This window comes from Mustela nigripes, chromosome 17 (assembly GCF_022355385.1).
Source record: "Mustela nigripes isolate SB6536 chromosome 17, MUSNIG.SB6536, whole genome shotgun sequence".
In the NCBI taxonomy this organism is placed as follows: domain Eukaryota; kingdom Metazoa; phylum Chordata; class Mammalia; order Carnivora; family Mustelidae; genus Mustela; species Mustela nigripes.
Genome location: NC_081573.1, coordinates 58,617,694 through 58,640,126, shown reverse-complemented (window position 1 = coordinate 58,640,126; position 22,433 = coordinate 58,617,694). Strand labels below are relative to the sequence as shown.

Sequence of the window (22,433 nt, the reverse complement as noted above, 5' to 3'; positions counted from 1 at the left end):
CTGCGGCGTCTGATACAGTCACAGCAGTACTGGAGAGCAGGGGGGACTTGCTGGTGCTGAGGCTGCCCGAGCCTTCAGTCACTGGGACCCTCTGTTTCTTCTTCCGTGAGACAGGGCGGGGGCTGGAGGCGTTCTGACAGGAGCAGACGTTCCCGAGCCCTGGTCTGTGGACCCGTGTGTGGAGCTTCTGCAGCGGAGCAAGGAAAGGGAAGTGGGGGTTTCACAAAGTCGCGCTAATTTCTTAGAAAAAACTGTCTTTTGTTCTGAGTTCTGTCTTCTAACATTTTTGATGCCAAAATGTGTTATTGGGAAACAGAAATGATTCACCAGCGGTTAAATTCGGTATCTGGAAACCAGGAGAGAAAGAGGTCAGGCCTGTGCGACCCCGGAGCGGTTGCTGGCCATTCCGTGGCTGGTGATTTTCTAAAGCCCGAAACCCTGCTGTTGGGGACTCATGTCCTCCCGGCGTCCAGCTCCGAGACCCAGTGCCGACCCCCTTGGATGGGCCGCAGAGGGCCCGGTGGGGAGGGAGGGCTGGGGGCCCAGCTGTCGGTGTGGCTGGATCGCAGGGGCAGTGGGCAGGAGGGCCCCCAAGACTGGGCCACTCAGGGGTCCACCAAGCTCAGTCCCCTCCGAGCTAGGAGTCAAGGAGGGTCCCTGGGTCTGTGGTCGACGCTGTGTGGGAGGAAAGCACCAGACCCTGGGGGAGGCGAGGGGGCAGGAGGTGGGGTGCTGGCCCGGGAGGGGGGCTGTCTTCAAGGGTGACTGTGGGTCTGCCGCCGACCTGGGAGGCTGGGGGTGGAGCCAGCGGCCGGTGCTGTGGTCCCCAGTGGCAGTGCCTGTAGGGCCAGTGGGAGTCTCCCATTTACAGACCAGGCCAGGCTGGCTTAGGGACTCAGCCTTTGTTTTCTTTGTTTCTAGGGAGCGGGGTCAGGGGGGGCAGTGGGAGGGGGAGACGGAGAATCTTGAGCAAGATCCTTGCCCAGTGTCCCATGGAGCCCCAGGCACTGCTGGGAGTGGGCCTGGGGCTCCTATCCCTGGGCTCTGGAGGCCCCATGAGGGTCACCTGTCTGCCGGCTGTGTCCCTCCCCTCTGAGCCCACCCAGAATGTGTCCTGTTGGAACAAGTGTGCCCCAGCTCTGTTCCTGTCCCCCCCTCCCCGGGCTTCAGGTGCCCGACTACCCCGAGCAGCCCGCAGACGTGGACAAGGTCGCTCCTTCATTACGTGTTGGACGGGGGAGAGCACCGGGGTCCTGGAGTGAACGCCCCACGTTGGGGGGCTGGGCGGGGCCCAGGAGGGGATGAGCCGTGGTGTCCGAGGCCGGAGGTCATTCCTGTCATTTCTAGACTCCGAGGCTCTTCAGCTTGTTTCTCACCGTGAAGATGAGTGTGGAAGCTGCAGAGATGGTCAGAGGGTCTGCACAAGTGATTCTCCAGAGTTACCCGACGGCCAGGGGCCAGCGGGGAAATGCACATCAGGACGGCCGCGAGAACCCACCTCCCTCCCACGAGGACGGTGGCTGGCGACGTGGCTGGGGGACAGCGGCTGCACCAGGCCGTCTGCCGGCTGCGTCCACTCACGTGAAGCCAGAGCCACGTCCACGCAAATGCTCGCACGTGGGTGTTTGTGTCCATGTCACTGGTGACAGCGAGACCGTGCCGGCAGCCTCAGTGTCTGTTACCTGGTGAACCCCAGGACGCGGTCCACCCGCACAGCCTGGTCGCGTCCAGCTCTAGACTTGCAAGGCCCTGACACGCAGCCAGGCGTGGAGGGCAGCTGTGAGCTATGGGGTCTGCGTCCCTGAGGTGCCTATGACAGCAGGTCCACGGGGTCGGAACGCAGGTGGCCCAGGGCTGGGTGGGGACAGGCCGGGGGCGGCGGTTGAGGGGCACGGGCTCCTTGGGGTGGTGATGGCCACGGAATGGTCCACTTACTGGTCCACTTACGTGGGTGGATTGCGTGGCAGGTTGTGGGTGTCCCCGGGCAGCCACTAGGAGGCCCGGCTGCCCAGCCTCCCCGCACTGTCCTCCAGACACTGAGGAGCCGCACATCGGGGCTTTGAGAGCCTGGTCCCCGAGGTGCCCAGCGGTCCAGGGCATGGCTGGGCAGAGCTTAGGGCTCACTGTCCCCTCGGAGGGGAGGCACAGTCCGTGAGACCCTGGATCCGGAGGGTGGGGGCTGCCCCCGGGGCCCTAGGGACCATCCTGCAGCCCCACGCAGGGTGCCCTGCACCCATCACCTCCAGTAGTGGGCGGGGCTGGTGGGGGGGACCCCTGTTCTCCGTAAAACTACCCCCCCCCGCAAGTCCCTCCCCTCCCTCCCCCTCCCCCCTCCTCCTCTCTCTCCCCTCCCTCCCCCCTCTTTTCCTCTCTCCTTTTTCCCCGGTCCTGCCCCTTCCCTCCCAGGGCTGCAGCCTGGCTGGCAGCAGACTCCGGTCGCTTGGGTACGGGCTGTGGGAGAGGGAGGCCTCCGTCTTTGCTCCATGGTGGGGGCCGGGGCTCCTTTTTCTGTGGAGGACGAGGCTGCCCCAGAGCCCTAGGTTGGGGCCATCAGGAGTGCAGGCCAAGGTCGCTCAACACAGAGACAGCTGACTCTGAAGCCAGGATGCCCGGATACACGCACGGGGACCGCAGCCACAGCCTTGTGTCTGTGCACCCGTGGGCGCCGACGGGACGGTGTGGTGAGGTCCAGAGGACATGCGGTCTTACGACACGTAGTGACCTTCATTCTGTGCACGGGAGGTGGGCCAGCGGCGTCCTGATTTTCCCCTTCCGTGGCTGTGGGACACTGTCCTGACAAGAAACCGTGGGACCCCACGGCGTTCTGGTCCCTGAGGCTGCACCTGCCTCCGCCCCCCTTCCACGCCCCCCTGGGGTGCCTCCTGGACTTCAAAGGCCCTGGGGCAGAGTTTGGAAACCACCAGGATGGTTGAAAGCCTAGGGACCTCCTCCCGTGTCCCTAGGGCAGGAGTGTGGCTGGGTGTCCGCGCCTCGGGGCCGAGGGCTCGTCAGCACCCGTGGCCCCACAGTGCCGGCCTTCCAGCTGGTCGGTGGCCGCAGCGTCTCCGAGGATCGTCCTGCTCACAGCCTGGACATGCTGTGGGGTCAGGGCAGGCTGGAGGCTGACCACCGGCAGAGAAGGTAGACGCCTGCCCTTTCAGAAGCCCCTCGGGGAGCAGAGAAGGCGGCTTCCTCCTCAGGGCCTCCGGGTGAAATGGGCAGAACTGTGGCTTCCCAAATTCATGGCCACACGGAGCCTCCAATGTGTCCTTGTGTGGAATCTGTCTGCAATGAAGCATCGCGGTGAGGTCCCCCGATCCAGCTGTCCTGAACTCCCGTGTGTCCTTACAAGAGACACGGGAGACGCGGACGGACCCAGAAGAGGGGACCTCCTCGGGAGGCCGAGAGCATGCCGAGGGACAGCAGGCACGGCGGCCATCGGCAGCATCAGGAGGAGAGGCCTGGAGACTGTCCCTGGAGGCTTCGGGGTGGGGGGTCCTGCCTGCACCTTGATTTTGGACTCTGGCCCCCCAAACTGGGAGTGAATACATCTGCTCTTTGGGTCCCAGGACACACATCTGGGGAAAGGGGCTGCATGGGGAGGGACTCAGAGGCGGGGGAGGCAGTACCCCCGGTCCAGGCTGACTTCTGGTCCTGTGTCCTCTCCCCACTGCGTCCCCAGACGCCTGACCCTGGGCCATGCGGAGTAGGGAGTTCCAGCTTCTAGAACCTTCCTGTGGCTCTAGTCCCCGAGGCCCTCCACCTGCACGCACGCCCCTCGCGGCCGCCCTGTCCCAGGGGGATCCGAGTGCTTAGAGGGTCCCTCCACGCCCAGCGGGTCCCTCAGCGCCCCGCCAGCACCTTGAGGCGCCCACGATCTGGTGGGGAGCTCACGCCCGACGCTCTGATTTTCTCTTCCACAGAGCGAGGGGCTGGGGGTCTGTCGTGTGGATCCTTGGCTCCCAGTGGGCGGGTGGTCCGCTACCACTCACGCCCTTCCTCGGCGCTGCCCGGGCGCCGTCACAGCCGTGTTCCTGGGGGTGGGAGGGGCGGTTGTGTTTTTCCCGGGTGAGGGTCCAGCGTCGGGATGGACCAGAGCTTGCCACGTGCGGTCTGGACGGGCGCGTCATCCTCTCCCGGAGGCCCCCTGCTGGCGCCCGGTGAAGGCGGAGACACCCAGGGCTTCCCAGGAAGAACCACCTTCGTTCCTCCCACGATGTAAGAAAAGGAGAAACCTGTATTTCTCCCCGTCGCGTCGGGAAAGTCTTTAAATATTGAGAAGCTGTTCCATGATGGCTGGAAGCGTCCCCAAATTCTCATTTTCACTGAACGCCACAAACGCTGCCCACCGTCTTCCTCGGAGCCACGGGCTAGCTGTTCACGTTCCGAAAGCGTCTTCCCGCAGCCCAAGTCGGCTCCGTCCTCCGTCCGTCGGTCCGTCAGGTCCTGGGATCATCCGGGACTCCGTGCCCCCACCCCCACCCTCCCTCCGGCGGCCGTGGCACGTGTTCTCGTCCATCACACGGCCAGTAAGAAGACTGTGCCCAACAGTGGAGATTTAATACAATTAATAATCTTCACCGTTTGTCATCAAAAGCTTCTTAACCGAACCTCAGTTGTGGTGTTTTCCCGCGAGCACGGGGCAGAGAGTGGAGACGCCCCCCGGGCTGGCCTGTAGCCTGGATCCGTGAGGCCATATCCGTGCCCAGTGGGTCGGGCCAGGGTCGTGCGGAGCCCCGGAGCGGGTCCCGGGTCTCCCTTGGGGTCCCTGGAGCACACTCTGGCCTGAAGACAGCACGGGGCGTGCGTCCTCCCTGGTCTCGGGGGTGGGGGGCACAGCTGGAGCTCCTGGCTGCCCCCCAGGCCCCGCCGGCTGTTTCTGGTGTGGGTTGTGGTCCAGGCAGGGGCTCGGAACCCAGCCCAGAGCCTCTGTGGCTGTTCTCTCTGCCGCTGCACCCCTGCCCGCCTCTGCAGGGGAGACGCCTTCGTTCTGGCAGCTGAGGCCGTGGAGGGTTACGGGCCATCCCTCTGGCTGACCCCCTCTGCCCGGGGCTGTGAACATCCAGAAGGCGAGCTCACGTTGCACGACGCAGGGGCCCGGAACGAGCTCCGTTCCCCATGGGATTTCAGACGTCCTCTTGCTTCGGCTCGCTGCTAACTCAGGGAACCCCAGGCGAGAGCGTGGGGTCTGGTGCTTCCTCGCCCGGGTAGGGCACAGCAGCCCGTGGCTGGGGGGAAGGAGGGCAGGATTCTTCCCGGCTCGTCCTCGTCAAGCCGAGGTCACCCGGAGGCTCCCTGCTCCGAGGCGGCCGGTCGGCCTGGGCTCACTGTCCATCCTTGTCTCTCTGGCGTTGTCGCCCCCCTCAGGGTCACCTGACCAGCCGGCTTGATGCCCCTTTTCTGTGTAGGCAACATGGTTGTAGGGTTCTGGGGAGGAGACGGCAGACAGCCTAGCTGTGTGCGCCCCCCGCTCGCGGCGGTGCCCAGCGCTCTCCCTGTGGACTCACGGGGCCAGCCCCGCCGTACTCTGGGGTGCGGAGATGTGATTGCTGTGGCGCTGAGCGACGGCTCCGTCTCAAGCAGGACGGGGCGAAGTGGCTGGTCCCGCTCCGGCTCAGACCTCAACATGATAAATGGCTTTCCCGTCAGCTGCCGGGAGCTGGGGCGGCCCACAGGGACCCCGCGGGACCCCGGGGAGCCTGCTTCCGCTTTCTCATTGTGAAGTGTTAGAAACCTGCCCACAAGTGATGTCACTGCAGGGAACCCTGGGGGAATGCAAAGGTGACCTTCAGGAAGCCCAGAGAAACCCACAGTGGGCTATGCCATGGCGCCGAGGAGCTCCTGCGACCGAGCTCCTGGTCCAGGAAGCTGGGCCCATCTGCGTCCCTGCCAGGGTGTGCGGGCCTGCGTCTTTGCCCCCAGGCTCCGGGCCTGTGCCGCTGGCAGAGGACAGGGAGCAGGCCGTGGTGGCAGATGCCCCAGCAACTGGAAGGGGCCGGGCACCGGGCTGGCTTGCTTTCCTCTCTGCCCGCCCGAGCTCCGCGTTCCGGGGCTGAGCACAGGCCGCTGGAGGTGCGCTCCTTGTGGGGCCCGTGGCTCGCAGCAGGGCTGAGGCGATCTCTGCAGGAGCACGGCCTCTCCGTGGAGGGCCATCTGTGCAGTCCCCGGGCGGAGGCCAGGCCTGGTCGGGGCTGGGTTTTGTTTCCGAGTGTCCGCAGACAGGTTGGGAACCCGCTGCCTTTCTTGCCGGGCGACTGCCCGGAGAGCCCTTGACGGAATTCCAAGTCCTGGACCGACAGCTGCTGAGACGCCTCCGGATGGGGGTTTCCGTGCACTGGGGATGAGTCGGGGCCATCTGGGTTGCGGTGGCGAAGAAGTGACAGACCTATGGGACCACAGCAGCGCCGGGCTTCATCCTGGGCGTCCCGCTGAGCCTGGGCGGTGGTCCCTCCGAGACGGGCCGGCTCGGCCGTTGGAGTCCCCAGAAGCAGGGACTGTCAGCCTGCAGGTGCCGGGGGCGTGGCCCTCCCTTGATCTGTGCAGCGTCTCTTTGACTCTGACTCAGATCTGGGTCCTGCTCTCCCTGCTGGGAGGTCAGGGTCACTGTGTCCCTAAGAAACATGGTCCTCAGATTTGGGGGTTGTCCAAGGTAATGCACTTGGAGTCCTCGGGAATGAGGCGCGTGCCTGCACCTCTTGGGGGGGAAGAGCACAGACCCAGCCAGACCCTCTCCTCCCTCCTGCCGTACTGAGCTTTTAATGGGTTTCGGGTCTCCGTAGGCATGCCGTTTCGAGCTTCTTCCTAGTTCCCTAATGACTCCCACTGATCTGACCTCCGACCTTGTGAAGGCGTGTGGTGGTCATCCCCGATGGCCGGACTCTACGCAGCCTCTGCAGACCCTTGTGGTCAGGCATGCTAGGGCGGGGTTGGCCTCCAAATTGGGGACTGGGGTGGGCTCCTGTAGACCCGTGAGCGTGGAGCCCATGCTGTGGCCACTTCCGGGGGCATTTTGTCCTTACTGAGCAGGTGGCACAGACACCCGTGCTCTGGCCATGAGGTCTGTGCCACCACGTGCAGGGGTGGGACCCACGATGCCCCTTTTGGTCAGGAGATGAGTGTGACAGCCTCACAGTGGGCCGTGACAGACTGTGGGCCACAGCCACACATGGGTTTGTGGGGGCCCCTCCATCCCAAGAGAGCCCGGTCAGCCCGGAGAGCCCGCTGCAGACACAGCAGTCAGGGAAGGGAGGTTCCGTGTCCTCCCTGTGAGGGTACCTTTACCCGGAAGCCCACTCGTGGGTGGGAGGGTCACGGGCGGAGCTCGCGAAGGGCTGAGCGTCCCCCGACAGTGGTGGCTGGCACGGAGTCCGACGCCCGCAGAGGTACCCAAGTCCCACGAAGCATTGAGGGGGGGACACATTCTCATGCCTCATAGCTCCCATGAGCCGTGCCTGGGGGTTTGGGAGGACTCTGGTTTTTCTGGGGGATTGTATTTTGGGATGGGCGGGTGTCCTTCCGACTTCGTGGGTGGCTGCCCCAGCCCTTCTGCTCACGTGTGGTCTGGACGTCTGAAGGCTCCTTCCCGTGACAGATGAACGGCGGAGCGGAAGCGGGGCAGGGTGCTGGGCCAGGGAGGGCATGAGGCACGGGCTCCCCGGGTGGGGGTAGGCTGGTCACCCCGTTCCAGATCCCAAAGGGGGGAAACCTGGGTGCCCTCCCTTCTCTCTCCCTATGCGTGATACAGGCTCCTGTTAGGCTGATAACAAAGGGGCTACCAAGCTCTGAGCACCTGCTGTGGGGTCTTTCTGCCTTGCCAGGGACGAACGTGCAGACCCTCGGGCCCGAGCCTGGATCGAGTATTTCCAGGCTCAGGGACAGTCCCTATGTTGTCCCCAGGAGTGGAGGGGTGGCTGTCCCATGCAAGAGGGCTGTTCTGGCTGAACAGGAAGGGAAGTAGAGGGAAGCCTAGGGCTGCTCCCACTGAGAGTGCCCCTCCCGGTGAGGCTGAAGGGCAGGCGTGTGTGCGAGGCCGGGCCAGGGGTTCAGAGGAGACCCTGGTGGCAGACAGGAGGCTGGCTGGCGAGGGTGTCCCCGTACCGGGACAGGGGCCTGGGCTGCCTGTGTTCTCCTCTGGTGTTAGCTCCTGTGACAGCCGGTCCTGCCCCGGCCCCCTCGTCCTGCTGCTCCCTCCCTCAGGGACCGTAACCCTGGGGTCGCATCCGAAGCATTTGCTACTGCCTGGCCTGCCTTCTCCGGTGCTCCCCTCACCCATGGCCCTGTCCCAGCCTGAGCCCCTCCTTTGCCGGCTGCTCCTGTTCTGTTCCCCCGTGTTCCATCCCAGCAGGGACCACAAAGCCTCCCATCCCCAATCGGCTGGCCTGGAGCCTCTCCCTCCCCCGCCTGGGGGAGAACCAGGGTCAGCCCTGGCGCACATGATAGGGCCACAGGCTCCCCGGCACCCGGCCTGCTGGCCTGGAGAACTGAGTCGCTGCTGGCCCCTGGCATCAGGAGTGCCCACCTGCAGGACTTGCCAGAGCCTGTTCTCCCGCCACCACACTGGGGGAGCGGGCAGCATGGGGATGCCGGTGGGACGTCCCGGGCGGTGGACAGCGATGACCAGGGCATGGGGGAATGGCCGGTTAGGAGGAGATGGGGTCAGGTGGTGACCTTGAATGTGGACCGTGTGCCATGTGTGCCAGGAGCTGTGGCTGGACATCACCTGGTCACAGCTGGCTCCGGGGAGATGCAGCTGGCACAGGGCAAAGGGCAACAGAAGGCAGGCGACGAACGGGACTGGGGTCCGGAAGGGTCCTGGGTGGGGCTGGCGCCCAGATGGCCTTCCATTCCCTCTCGACATCGGTGACCCGAGTGCCCCTCCCAGTGCCAGGTGCCAGGGGCGCAGGAGGCACTGGTCAAGGCAGGTGGGACCTGGGGGAAGGGGTGACAGACAGGGGTCCCCAGAGTGACTCCTGCTGTGGTGTCAGGATGGAGGGTCAGAGAAGGTCCCTAAGCTGAGAGCTGCGTGCTGTGAAGGGCAGCCCTTCCTGGGAGCGGCCCCTGGCGGCTGGGGTCGCGTGGAGCCGCGTGGAGCCGCGCGGTGTGGTGGGTGAGCAGGGCTCAGAGGCCACCTCTGTGTGGCGGGAAATCCCGAGAGCCTGAAGCAGGGCGCAAGGCCACCCTCAGCACAGCAGTGGGGACGGGCTGTGGTGGTGGCCAGGCCACGGGGCAGGGAGAAGCGGCAGCTGTCCCCAGAGGCAGAACCTCACACTCACTGATAGTGTTTGGAAGTGGGGGCTGAGGGAGGACGGAGGCCAAGTCACAGACCTGGAAGCCAGAGGCAGGTGGCAGAGGGGAAGGCGCGCTTGGGGCGATCCAGAGCTGCTTCGGAGGGGGAAGGCGGCACGTGCGACTGGCTGACGAGCAAAGGTCGCCGGCAATGGCCGGATCTGAGCAGAAGCAGGGAAGTCAGGGCGGGCTCCGGAGGGACAGGTGGGTGCGGTGCTCAGAAGGGGCTGGGCTAGAGAGAGATGCAGGGGCAACAAAACCCATGTGCCCCCCAGGGAGAGTAGGTCTCAGGAAAGCTTCTAGGGAGGGCCCTGAGAGCCTCGAACCTTAGAAAGGCAGCGGGTTTGGGCGGTGTGGCCTGGGAGCAGGGGGCACCGCGTTTCCTGGAGAGGGGCTCAAGGCCTGAGCTGCCCCGGGACGGTGTGGGGGTAGGGGAGATGGAGGGGACTCGAGGGGGTGGCATGGGCACGGGTGGGGTCTGCAGGGAGTGGGAAACCTGGGGTCGGAGAGGGAGGGCATGTGACCTAGGACCCCTGCGCAGGAACCTTAATGAGGTGCGTAGCGCTGCCTCCCAGCGGCCTCCTGAGGCCTGGGTGGGGGCACGGGCTGCAGGGCCCAGGACCTCCCTGTGACAGAGGTCAGCCCAGACCCAGGCCTAGGCTGGAATAGGAGTCACGGGGTGTTCCTGCCCCTTGAAGGGGCTTTGGGATGACTGCGCACCCGCTCACCTCCCCCGTAGGCAGGGGGACCGAGGCCCTTCCGCATGCGGCCCTGCCCTTCAGTCTCTGTGCCCCCCTCCCACAGCCCGCAGTTCCCTCGCGGCCCCTGTCGGTTCATCAGGAGTCCCATCCCCGAGGCTCCCAGCATCCCTTCAGATATTTTATTGCAGTTTGTGTTCAGTAAAGCTCACTTGCATTAGGTTTCTACTGACAGTATGCGTGGACATCGGTGACGTCTACTCTCATCCGGGGGTCTGAGGCCTCCTGAAATCTCCATGCAGGCTCGTGCAGGACAAGGCAGAGGGGTAAGGCTGAGCGTCAGCGTCAGAGGGCTTCCTCCGCCCCGGCCTCAGGTGGCAGAGGCCAGGGCACCTCGGCTCCCCTGGGACCCTCCCACGACGGACTTCCCCAGAACGGGCTCTGGTGTCTGGCCAGGCTGGGGTCCTGTGGACCCACAGGAGGGGCGTGTCAGATAGGCAGGGGCCTGTGGCTGATCTCGTCCAAACATGGGCCCATGACCGCACAAGGGCTGGGTGGGAGAGAGATGTGCCTTGAGCAGGGACAGTGAGCCTGAGCGGCTGGCGGGAAGTTGACCCTGGGCTGTAGGGATGTGTGTGTGTGGGGGGGGCACGCTCTGCTTCTTCAGGCGGAGCTGGGAAGACGGATGGGTGCTTTCTAGCAGAGGCAGCTGGCTGCAGGGTGAGAACGTGGCTGGACTCTGCTGGGGTGTGGCCACCCAGGTCCTGTGGTGGACAGCGGGACAGACTAGGGTGGGAGATCGCCCCGGAGCCCGTCCAGGTGCCATGCTGTGCCCAGCTCAGGATTTGGCTCCTGCTGGCCCCAGGGCACGCTGTGGGACCCGGTGCCCCCTTCCCTGCCCACTGAGTCCCCTGGTGCCTGCGGGATGCCTGTGTCCCTTCCCTCCCCACAAGCCTTGGCAAGCACAGGGCTTCCTCCTCCCCTGCTGGCTAGTCAGTCCGAAGTCCTTCCCTTCGCTATCTGGTGGCCCACCGCGAGCTTCCGGTAGCGCCCTGGAGGGCAGCCGAGGGCGGGGAAGGTCAGGGCGTGGTCCCCAGTGCCCCAGGCCGGTCCAGAGCGGCCTGCAGGGCCGCGACCACCGGGATGTGCTGTGCCGTCCCGGGACTGGGGTTGGGCTCCGCTCTGGGGCCACTGAGCACGCGACGCCGGCGGTGGCCCGTGCGTCCCCCGCCCCCGGGCCCGCGCGCAGAGAACCAGGCCGCGCACCGCCGCGCTCTCAGGCTGAACCTCTTTATTAAGCGCCGCGGCCGGGGCGCGCCGAGCCCCGCGGTGCCGGCTGTAGTGTGGCGGCGGCTCAGGGCCCGTGCTCGGCCGCGTGCGAGGCGCAGTAGTACTTCTTGTGCGCGATGAAGGTGGACAGGCTGCTGAAGCGGATGTTGCACAGGCGGCAGTACCGCTGGCCGCCCGGCGCCGCCTTGCCCGGGGTCTGCACGCCCTTGTCCGCGCGGGGCGGCGGCGTCGGCGGGCGCGGCGGCCCCGCGTCGGGGCCCGGGGAGGGCGGCGGCGGCGGCGGGCCGGGCCGGGGGCTGCCGTCGGGCGCGCCGGGGCCCGGCTCCCGGGGTTCCCGGCCGTTGAGGCCGTCGCGGGGGGCGGCGGGCGAGGGCGTCCGGGCGCCGGCGGGGGGGCTGGGCCAGCAGCAGGCCGTGCGCCAGGCGGAGGTGCTCCACGAGGTCGCCGCGCACCGGCCCGTCGGGCGGGCAGTACGGGCACACGACGGCCGCGTCCTCGGGGGCGGCGCGCAGGCGGCGCGGGGCCGCGGGGCACGAGAACTTCTTGTGCGCCAGGTAGGCGTCGAGGCTGTGGAAGCTGACGCGGCAGGCCGTGCACTCGTGGTAGTCGGCCAGCGCGGGCAGCGCCGCGGGCAGCGCCGCGGGCAGCGCCGCGGGCAGGGCCGCCTGCCGCCGCGGCTTCTTGCTCAGGTCGATCGGGCCGTCGGCGGCGTCGGGCCCGCGGCTGCCGCTTCCGCTTCCGGGCCGGGGCGGCGGCGACGACGACGACGACGATGACGACGCTGCGGCGGGCGGCTCGGGGGCGGGGCCGGGCGGCAAGGGGGCGGGGCCGGCGGCGGGGGGCGGGGCCGCGCCGGCCGCGTGCAGCTCGTACAGCTTGCGGCGCCTGCGCGTGCGCACGGGGGGCGCGGCGGGCGCGGGGGGCCCCGGGGGCCCGGGGGGCCGGGCCGGCGCGGCGGCGGGTCGTGGCGCGAGGCGCAGTAGTAGCGCTTGTGCACCGTGTAGGTCTCGTGCCGGCTGAAGTGGATGTTGCAGGCCTCGCACAGCGTCCGGCGGGGGTCGTCGTCCTCGTCCGCCCCGCTGCCCGGGCTCGGGCTGCCCCGGCTGCCCGCCTCCGCCTCGGGCTCCGCCTCGGGGGTGGCCGCGCAGCCCGCCTCGTCCTCGCGCGTCCCGGTGCGAGGCGACGCACGTCCCGCGTCGGCGTCTGCGGGCGGGGGGCCGGGAGGCGCGCGGGCGGGGGCCGGGGGCGCCTTGGGCCTGCGCGCGGGGGCCCCGTCGTCGGGCGCGCGGCGGCCGGAGCAGTAGAGGCGCTTGTGCACGTAGAAGTTGTTGACGTTGTTGAAGGTGATGTCGCACTCGAAGCACGTGGCGCCCTTGGGGGCCCCCGCGAAGAGCCCGGCCGGCGCCCCCGCGCCCGCCTGCAGCCGGCTGTGCACCAGCTCGGACATCTTGGCCAGGATCTCGGAGGCCGGCGGCGCCGCGGCGAACTGCGGCAGGAAGAGCGCGCCGGCCGCCAGCCCCAGCTCGCCCGGGCCGGGGCTGCAGTCCGGCGTGGGGCTGGACAGCTCGGCCTTCACCCTGGCCGCGGCGGGGCTGGGCGGGGACGGTGTCCGCGATGCGGCCGGAGGCCCTGGCTCCGCCTCGGGCTCTTCCGTGGCAGCCTCGGTCTTGATGGCCCGGGGCGCTGCCGGGGGCTCGCTGCTGCCCCCGTTCTGGGGGGTGGCTCTGGCCTCTCCATTGGTGGTCTCCACTGGGGCCTTCCTGTCCAGTCCTGGCGATGGGGTGGGCGCCAGACCGACGTCGGTAGAAGCCAGGGGGCCGTGCAGGGCCGTGGGCTGCTGGAAGCTGGCCAGACTGTCTGCAGGGAGACCCCAGGGGCCACACTTCAGGGCTGGAGCAGGACCTCCCTGGGCCAGACCTGAGGAGGGGGAGGGCGGGAAAGGGACAGCTGGACTGGGCAGAGGTGGTGGAGGGCCAAGATTGACATTCACCCCTGGCGGCCATGGACCAGCCCCATCCCTGCCCAGTCCTCATGGGGAGCCCAGGGCCTCACCTGGGGGGAGCTTGGCAGCGGGGTGCCCGGCCCCTGGCGAGTAGATCTCAGCCTTGGACCCCGGCTGGCAGACCATGTGGTTGGTCACCAGGTGGCTGTAGAGGATGTCCCTTGTGGTGGAGATGAAGCCACAGCTGTGGCAGACACCTGCAGGCAGGCTGTGCTGTCAGGGCCCTGGGGCAGGTGCCCCCCACCCCCGGCCCCTTCCCGGCCCCCACCTACCGCTTAGCGTGTCTGTGTGCACCTTCAGGTGCCTCTCACAGTTGGCCTTGGTGGTAAAGGCCGACAGGCAGATCAGACAGATGAAGGGCCGTTCTCCTGGAACACAGGGCTGAGTGAGGGGTGGGCTCCTGGAGCCCAGCTGGCCAAGGACCTGTGACATGGGGCGGGGGGGGGGGTGTCTGTGTGAACTCTGCCTTCTCTGCCCCTTGTGTCCTGGGACTGTGGCAAGGGCCCGGCCCCGAGCTGACCCTTCTGATGAGCACAAGTGGGCCATGTGCTGCAGGAGCACTGGGGTGCGGTGGGAGGGCCACACAGGTCTGTGGCAGGGCGGGCAGCTGGGGGCCGGAGGGGACAGAAATGCATTGCTTGGGGGGGGGGCACGCACGCCCTGCTGCAGACAGCGGGGGTCCTGGGGAGGGGCTCACCGCTGTGGCTGCGCATGTGGATCTCCAGGGAGCTGGCGCTGGGACAGCTCTTGCGGCACTGGGGAAAGGGGCAGACGCGCTCGTTGGGGTAGGTCTCCTTGGGCTTGTCGTCGGCGGCTGCGGCCACAGCACCGGTGCTCTGGCGGCTGGCACAGTAGTACAGCAGGTGGGCTTGGAGGTTCCTCTCGCTGCGGTACCAGATGCCACAGTCTTTGCAGGGGAAGACGTCTTCTGTTGGGGGAGAGGTGGGCGCAGGCTGAGGGGGCACCGTAGCGGGGGGGCTGCCCACAGTTCAAGGCCAGGCAGTGAGCCTCCAGAAGCAGATGGCTTTGCACGCGTGGCCTCTGACATCCCGAGAAGTGAGATGCAGGAATGGCGGGGCGGGGGGCCCTCCCTCCTGGTCACTGCTGCTCACGCTCTGTCCCTTGAGAACTCGGGTTCTCTTTCTCTCGCTCTCCAGGATGCCGTCGGACCGCATGGATGGGGGTCTTTGAGTAACGCCCCCGCAGGCCGGCCCCCATGCTGCCTCCTAGCAGTGAGCCCCCCCGCAGAAAGAAGCCAGAGCCTCTGTGGGGGCCAGAGGGAGGGGTGTGGCCGTGCCCACAGACCCCCGATGGAGGGAGGCTGGACGGCTGCCGTGCTGTACGTGTGACCTGGCGCGTGTAACCCGGCAGGGGTGGCCACGTGGCGGTGAGGGCAGGCAGGTCCCTGCCGGGGCTGGAGGGCTGTGAGCGGGTGGGAGGGCGGGCAGCGACCTGGGCCCCTGTGGAGGAGACCCTGAGTGTGCGCAGGGGAGCCCGTCCGAGGGGCCAGGTGCGGACACCCGTGACGCCCGTGGGCAAGAGGACGAGAGCAGAGCATGGCTCCGGGCGGCCTCGAGGGGGCGGCCGGGGGCTGCGGAGGGAGAGGAGCCCTCCCCCTCTTAACTCCCCCCGCCCCCCCCGTGGTTTCACATCCGCTACCGATGGGTCAGGACTGCTTAATTCTGCACGTTTATCTCAGACGGGAGGCCTGTGACTTTGGTTTGTAGGAGCTCAGGTGGCAGGGGTGCAGGGTTTTCCCAGCTGGGCAGGTTTTTCTCGTGGGTGGTTCTTGGGGTCCTCCTAGCCGGATGGTGAGGAAAGCTGTCTGTCTCTGCTCCACGGCCCGCTGCCCCTTGGCTGAAGACAGGGCAGCAGAGGCCTCGTTCTGGGCCCTAGGACGTGTCCAGGCTCTAGTGCAGCTTAGGACCCGGTTCTCACGCCGGCGTCAGATGTATCCTGGGTCCCCAGTTACGGCAGAGGGGACCCTCCTCCTCCCTCTCGTGTTCCTCTGATTTGGGGGCCTCAGGGCAGCTCTGTTCGTTGGCTGAGGCGCTGAGCTCGAACTGTAGCCTGAAAGCACCTGGTGGGTTTGTTTCTGTCCCTGTGGGGCCGGGGCCGGGGCTGGGAAGGGTGCTGCTGGCTGTGGGTGGGGAGAGGGGCAGGGCCTCAGATGCCCGCTCGAGCCCTGGACGTAGGTCTGAGGTTTAGCGAGGACATTCATGGTCCCCCTGCCCCAGGGCTGACCAGGGCCGAGTCCCGCTGGTGCATGCGGGTGACCTGCGCAGACACCTGTGTTACTACGATCTCACTGCACAGGTGAGAAGACAGAGGCCCAGGGAGGTTGGGTCTGACTTAGACCAGGTATGGTGGACTCTGTACGGAAGCTATTCTAGCGCTCGAGGCAGAGGCGGGTGCTGGGGGGAAGGGAGTAGGGCGCGTACGGCGTGTAGCCCACGGTGGCCACGGTCCTGCTGTTTCTGGGTGACGTGTGGACACCAAAGCGTCAGACCCAAGCGGGGGAAGCCATCCCAGCACCTTGGACTCCCTTGGCCCCCTCCGAGCAGCCAGGACAGAGGATGGGGCCGGCGGGGGTGAGGCTGGCTCCGTGCTGGGGACTGGACGGACCTTGCTGGGTCACTCCGGGCACTGCTCCTGGCGGCTGCGGGGAGCGGGATCTTCCGGGCCCGGAGAGCCCCTTCCTGTCTCCCCCCCTGCAACCGCGGTGTCTGGATGGGTTGTGCCTGCTCAGCAGCCCCTCGGTCCCCTGCGCCCAGTCCCCGCAGAGGACCCGTGCTCTCCCTGGAGGGCTCTGGGGGTGAATATCCACCTGCGGCTCGTGCCTCCCCCAAGTCATTTCCACCAGTCACAGATGCACATGGGCATCACCCGAGACTGAGTGACGCAAGCCACGTCCCCTCCACACCCTCCCTCCTGCCCACTCAGCTCCGTGGTCCTTTCTCTGCCCTGGGTGTCTCCACAGCCAGGATGCCGCGCACCCCCACTGCCCTCAGGTGCCGCCTCCGGGGCTCCCCTTTGGTGGGGGCCATGGTGCTCCGCGCGAGCCACGGCAGGTCCCCGTCCAGCCTGTGCTGCAAGCCTGCCTCGTGTGGGGCTTCAACATCTCTTCTTTCCCGTCCTGCGGCCCTGCCTTTGCCACCCCTCATGGCCCGGGGATCTCGGCCGCGGGAGCGGACTCGGCCCGAGTGCCCGTGGCTCCCAGAGGAAGTGTGGGCCCTCGCCTGGCGCCACGCTGGTAGAACCACGTTGCTGGCTCGGGCCCAAGCGCTCCGAACAAAGTTGGCCACTGCCATCCTCTGATTGTGCCCCCATGTCGTGAGCTGTGCCATGCGGGGGGCCGGCTGGGCAACCCTGGAGCCTGGACCCCTTGGTTGGTGTGTGTGGCGCGCAGAGGAAGCCCTACTCTGTGCGCAGCCGCGGTCCGACCCCGAGCACCCCACAGGGAGCAAGCGAGTCTCCCACCCAGGTGTTCCCCCGGCGAGGCTCTGCCCAGGGGAGGCCGGGCCCTGTAGTGGACACGGGCGAGTGGACACGGTCCTGGCCTCTGCCGGCTGGGAGCCAGGCTGCTGCACAGCACCCCACCATGGACACGTATCCTGCTCCTTGCCCAGCTGCAGGGGGAGAGCAGGTGGGGCCGGGGGACCCTGTGGGGATGGCCCCTAGGGCCTGCCCCTGTCCCCCACACTCATCGGCTGCAGCATGGCCTCCGCCGCTCAGGTCCCAGTGCTCAGCCCCAGAGCCCAGGGCGCACGCGTCGTGTACTCACTGTTGATGACTGCTGTGGCCAGGATGGACGCCATGCCGGCCTGCTGCGGCAGGAGCTGGATGTCGGCGGGGGCCGGGCCCCCGGGCTCTGCTGGCGTCTTCACAGCGTGGCTGGAGGGGGGCCCGGGCTCAGCCGCCATGAGCAGCACGCTCAGCTGTCCGCCGGCAGGCACTGGCTTGGTGAGTCTGCACCAGAGGGCCTCATCTGTGGGGGTGAAAGCCTTGGTGACTGGAGGGCTGCAGGCGACTCACCCTCCCGTTCTGAGCCCCTCTGCGTGGCCCTCTCCTGGAGACCAGGGTTCTGAATGCGGGCGGGAATGGAGCCAGGCCCACGGCTGGGCCAGGCCCGTCTCTGTAATGACCATCCTGCCTATAGGAGCGACCGCCTCATGGGGGGCCCCGAGGGGCGCCCACACGGCTGCCCTGGTGTCCAGGAGAGCGGTGGCCTGGGGGACAGGCAACAGAGCTGGGTGCCCGGCGGGCCCTCCACTCCCCACTGCTCCCCTGAGAGCGGTCGTTCCTGTGGTGGCCGGCAGGGGGCAGCTCCAGCCAACCTCCCAGGCACTCGCCTGCCCTCTGGCTTGGGCTTGAGGCCACCAGGAACCCCACACCCAGAGCTGCAGCCCTGCCCTCCACCTCCCAGCCCAAACTCACGCCTGTCCTCTGTGAGGACCTTGTCCTGTCTGGCGGACAGGGGCTGGAGCCCTGCTGACCGGGGTGGGAAGGGGCAGGCCACGCAGCACTAACTGGCCTGCGTCCTGGCCGGGTTAACATACCCAGGGCTGACGGCACGTCCCAGCACCCCTTCATGGGTGGGGGCTGGGGTCCTTGCAGGGGACAGAGAAGGGGAGTGTGGCCCAGGTTCCCACACTCCACCTCCAGCAAGCCAAGGAGACTCCTGGGGGGAACTGAGCCGGAGAGGGGGCTGCCCGTTAAGGCCCGCCGGGCTGGGCATGTGCCCCTGGCCTGCCCCGGACGGCCTCTGGCTCCCTCCGGAAATGAGAGCTGCCCATGGGACAGAGCTTGTCTCCTCTGGGAGCATGCCGCCGCGAATGTACCGCGTGCGGGGACGCAACGTGGCCGTGCTCCCCCCACCCCAGAAACATTCCAGCAAAGCAGAGCCCCCCACAGGGGAACTAGGTCACCTCCTGTGGTCACAGGGCACACACCCTCCCGACGGCGGTGCTGGCCCAACCTGGCGTGGCTGCAGAAACTGTCCTGTTCTGTCCTGACGTCATCCCCTTGGGGAGGGAGGAGGCCCCCGCCTCACATCTGAGGGGCCTGAGCTCCCGGAACCGAACAGTGTGTGTCGGGGGGGGTCCTTCCCTCCCTCCCGAGTCACTCCTTCTAGAAGGTACGGGGGGCAAGGCCAGAAACAGGCCCGCGAAGGCCAGGGGATGTGGCCCGGCCTCACGTGGCTGGGTCTGAATGTGGCCCTCCTGCCCTTCCTGGAGCACGGTGGACTGCACAGGACTGTGGTCTAGCATGCACTCGGCCCCTGGGGCCTGGGATTCTCTGCTGACCCTGGCGGTCTGCTAGAGACCCGGGGAGAGCCGCAGCATGCCAGCCCCCTGCGATCCTGGGGCTGACCTCCTCCATCAGGAGGCCCCAAGGCCTGGCCCTAGCTCACCTACTCTGCTGGGGCCAGCAGGCTGCTGTCCCTTTAAGGGCCAGCCAGGGCCAGCTGAGTGACCCCCACCTGCCGGAAGGCCGCGAGGGAAGCGCCATGATACCAACCCTTCCTGTAGATCTCCGCGTTGGCTTCGGCCTGGGTCAGGGCCTGGGGCAGCGACCGCAGCCAGCAGTGCTCGTCCTCCAGCAGCAGCGTCCGGGCAGCGCCCTGGGGAGAGGAAGAGGACCCGTCAAGGACAGACATGGGAAGAGCCCGCCCGGGGGTCCTGCACGGCGCCGAGGGAAGAGGCCGAGCCGGTGGCAGGGAGTCCTCCCACCAACGCAGCCAGCAGCCGGCCCCTTCCATGCCCGGGGCATTGGGCTTGCTTAGAAACCGCGGCCCAGGGAGCGGCGGAGAGGGGATTCGCACCCAGATCTGGGCTCTCGCCCTGCCTCCCTGCTCGGGCCGGCTGCGGAGTGCAACGGGGCAGCCTGTGGGGGCATGGGCCGGAGCGAGCACGGGCTGCCCCCATGCAGGCCCCCACAGTGAGCTAGGTCCGTGAGCTGAGGCCGAGGGGCGTTAATGTCTCCTTAGAGGGGGCTCCTCTGTCCTCCCCGAGGCACGGCGCGTTCCCCACCTGCTGCAGGGCACAGCAGGCCTCTCTGTCCTGAGGCCAGCACACGGCAGACACTAGAACATCCTCCTGGGCCCAGAGCCGAGGCCCCCGTGCTGAGGCTGGCTCAGCCTCCCTGAGGCTCCCAGAGACGGACATTCATGTGTGGGCTTAGCCCTTCTCCCACCTCGAGGACAGGGTGGGGAGGTGGGAGAAACGGGAGCGAGGCTCACCCCAGAACGAGGCTCGCCCAGCCTTGGCCTCTCCCTGGCTCGGTCTACAAGCCTGAAAGACAAGAGTGCTCTGGGCTCAGCCCATGAGGCTGCTGCCGGGGCCTGCAGAGTGGGGGGGTGGGGGGGTCCCTGATTGTTGACACCCAGGGCCACCCCAGCAGGAGAGGAGGTATACGGAGCCTGGTGCTGGGGAGGGAGGGCTGCCTGCGGTCCCGCTCCACAGCCGGGTCCCACAGCGCGGTGAGGAGACCAGCACCGGTCTGGGGAAGGCTCCAGGAGAGACGGAACCCTGGCCTTGCTTTGCCCTAGGAGGTCGGGGTGACTGCTGCCACACCCGGGCCCTCTGCCCCAGTGCCGGACCTGGGACTGGGCCGGCTTCTCTGAACAGGGGAGCCCAAGCTCCGCCCCCAGGCACTGTGGGCAAAGGCACAGCACGCACCCACTTCGGGGTACATTTGTTTTATGCAAACAAGTGCATTTTATTCAGAAGTGGTACACAGGGACCGCGTACTGGAAAACCAGTCTTGCTTGGAAACGCTGCCTCCCAGGCTGGGTGGTTCTGTGCACCCCAGGGGACCACGCAGCTGCCGGCTGGGACACCCCCACGGTGGGACAGTATCCTCAGATTCGGGGCACCTCCCTGCGAGGCACAAGCGCAGGTACTTCCCTGGGCTCTGGGGTCCAGTCCAGGCGTGGCACCCCGTCCACTCTGCCCGCACCTCCCCCACCCCGGCGGCAGACGCAGGCCCCCAAGCCGAGCACTCCTGCGGAAACTCCCAGCAAGGCTGAGGCAGCGTGGCCAGTGGGTGTGGCCTGGCCATGGAGGCAGAAGCAGTCTGCACCCACGCCTGCCCTCTACACAGAGGCGGTGTCCCTCCTCGGAGCTGTGACCCAAGGCTGGTGCTTGTCACAGACCTGCCACCGTCCTGCCACGGCTCCCGACAGTGGGGCTGGGTGGTCAAGGCTGCTTCTCAGCCCTGCCAGGGCATCAGGAAGCACCAAGCTGCGTGACCCCCTCCTTTCCAGCCATGCCCACCTGTGTGCAACCAGCACAGAAGACAGGAGCCCCCCCCCCCCACTGCCCTGCGGCCGGCAGGACACAGCAGGCAAGGGCTGCGCATTTGGGCCCAGAAGGCTGAGGTCCACTGGGGCCCCAGGTCCGCAGTGGCCACAGGCCAACCCCGGGGAGAGCATCTCCATCACAGAGCGGCTCTGGGCACCAACCTGCTTTTTGCAGACAGCTGGGGACCCCACAGCTGCGGAGCAGGACGCCAGCTGGGGGTCCCGCCGGCTCAGAGGGGCCACAGCCAGGGGGCTGGGGAGCGGCCGGGTGAGGCTGCCGCTGTGGTGGGTGACCGGCGGCTCCCACGTCCCGGCTGCGCTGACAGGGCCAGCAGCTCGCAGCAGGGCGGGGCTGGGCCTCCTGAGTCTCTAATGAATATTAATGAGCAGAGGAGGGTGAAAAAAATTAATCTGCCTGATTCTCCGATTGGCGCTGTGGTAACGATATGAAATCTAATTATTCGTTCCAATATTTCTAACCCTCAAACCGAGACTGACAGCCTCCCGGTAGGGTTAATGCTTATCACCCGCAGGGGCTGTGTGCAGGGGCTGTGTGCTCTCGCTTGATGGAAACGGGGGCTGCTGACGCTGCACCGCCCGGCTCCTGCGGCCCGAGCGAAGGCGGCGGCGCCGGGGTCCCTGCCTGGCGGCGGCGGCAGGTGGGCCAGGAGGACCGGGGCTGGGGGCGGATCGGCCGGGGCCTCTGGGGCTGCCTGACGCGGCCCGTGACCTCTCAACGCCGGGGCCCCCCGCCTGAACGGGGGCGGCCTGGGGACACCACCTTCCCTGGCCTCTCTGCCAGGCTTGCGCAAGCGTCCTGGGGCTGCGCGGCCGCCACCCTGGGGAGGGTCTAACGCGGCAGCCCGGCTGTCCGGGTTGGGTCTTCTCCACACCCCCCCCCCCCCCCCCCCCGAGCAGCCTGGTAACAGACGCCCCTTTCTCTGGCGGCCGAGGGCGTTGGGCAGAGGCAGGCTCTCTTCCCGGCGGACGCTGCGCTGCCCGTGAGCAGGGATGTGGGGTGCATGGCTGGCGGGGGCTGTCACTCCCCTGCCTGGCCCGTGCTGCCGGCCACCTTCCCTCCAAGGCGCCCCCCGGGTCCCATCCGGGTCCCGCTCACCCTGGACAGGCCGTGTCCGGGTTCAGGAAGACGCCCCCTCGCCCGCCCAGCCTGCAGCCCCGTGGCGTCGCGCATGTTCCTCCTGGCCCCAGGACGGCCCCAGGACCGCCCCACCCAGCCCCCCGAGCTAATGCGTGGCCACTCGAAGTCCCCGGTGCAGCTGAGATCACTCCTTGTTTCCCCCAACAAGGAGGTCCGTGTCTGGACTCCGTGTCTGCCGATAACCATCGGAAACTCTATCTCTGCCCCATCCGCTGTGACTTTATCGGGGCCGTTCCCAAACCTCGCCGGCCGCCTCGTAAAGCAGCATCACGGGGTGAAGGGAAGCAGGAGCTCCGTTCGGGCGGGGGAAGGGGGTAGCTCAGCCCGGCGAGCCACAGTGCCCTGCAGGAGGCCAGTGGGGCGGCCCAGGCCTCCCCCGGGCCACTGCGGGGCACGCTCCTGGGAGGTCAGGGTCTGATGGGGCCCTGCTCGCGCTCCCAGAGGCCCCTTTCTGTCCTTGGCTCCTCCTCTCCCCCAGACTCTGCGGAGAACCCACTCTTTCACCGGCGAGGACTGAGGCGCAGAGTCATGTGATGCCGGGGCCGCAGGCAGGGGCCGTGTGCGTGGGACTAGAAGTGGGGTCTGCGTGGTCTTGGCTTCCTTCCGTCCATCTACCTCCACTCCCCCCTCCACCCGTCCGTCCGTCCACTACCCACATATCCGTCCCTCCACTCAGCCCTCTACCTTCCTGCCCCG

At 67.5% G+C, this 22,433-nt stretch overlaps 1 protein-coding gene across 1 annotated transcript in view; it reads right to left on the bottom strand.

The window, feature by feature from the left end:
• Positions 1 to 10,151: 10,151 nt before the first annotated feature.
• ZFPM1 (zinc finger protein, FOG family member 1) overlaps positions 10,152 to 22,433 on the bottom strand; it is a 64,165-nt gene continuing 51,883 nt past the window's right edge. The window contains 8 exon segments of the mRNA XM_059382838.1: positions 10,152 to 11,674; positions 11,676 to 12,216; positions 12,219 to 13,130; positions 13,326 to 13,472; positions 13,548 to 13,643; positions 13,973 to 14,203; positions 17,060 to 17,263; positions 18,796 to 18,898. Of these exon segments, the coding sequence (XP_059238821.1) occupies positions 11,338 to 11,674; positions 11,676 to 12,216; positions 12,219 to 13,130; positions 13,326 to 13,472; positions 13,548 to 13,643; positions 13,973 to 14,203; positions 17,060 to 17,263; positions 18,796 to 18,898 (2,571 nt within the window). The 3' untranslated portion in view covers positions 10,152 to 11,337.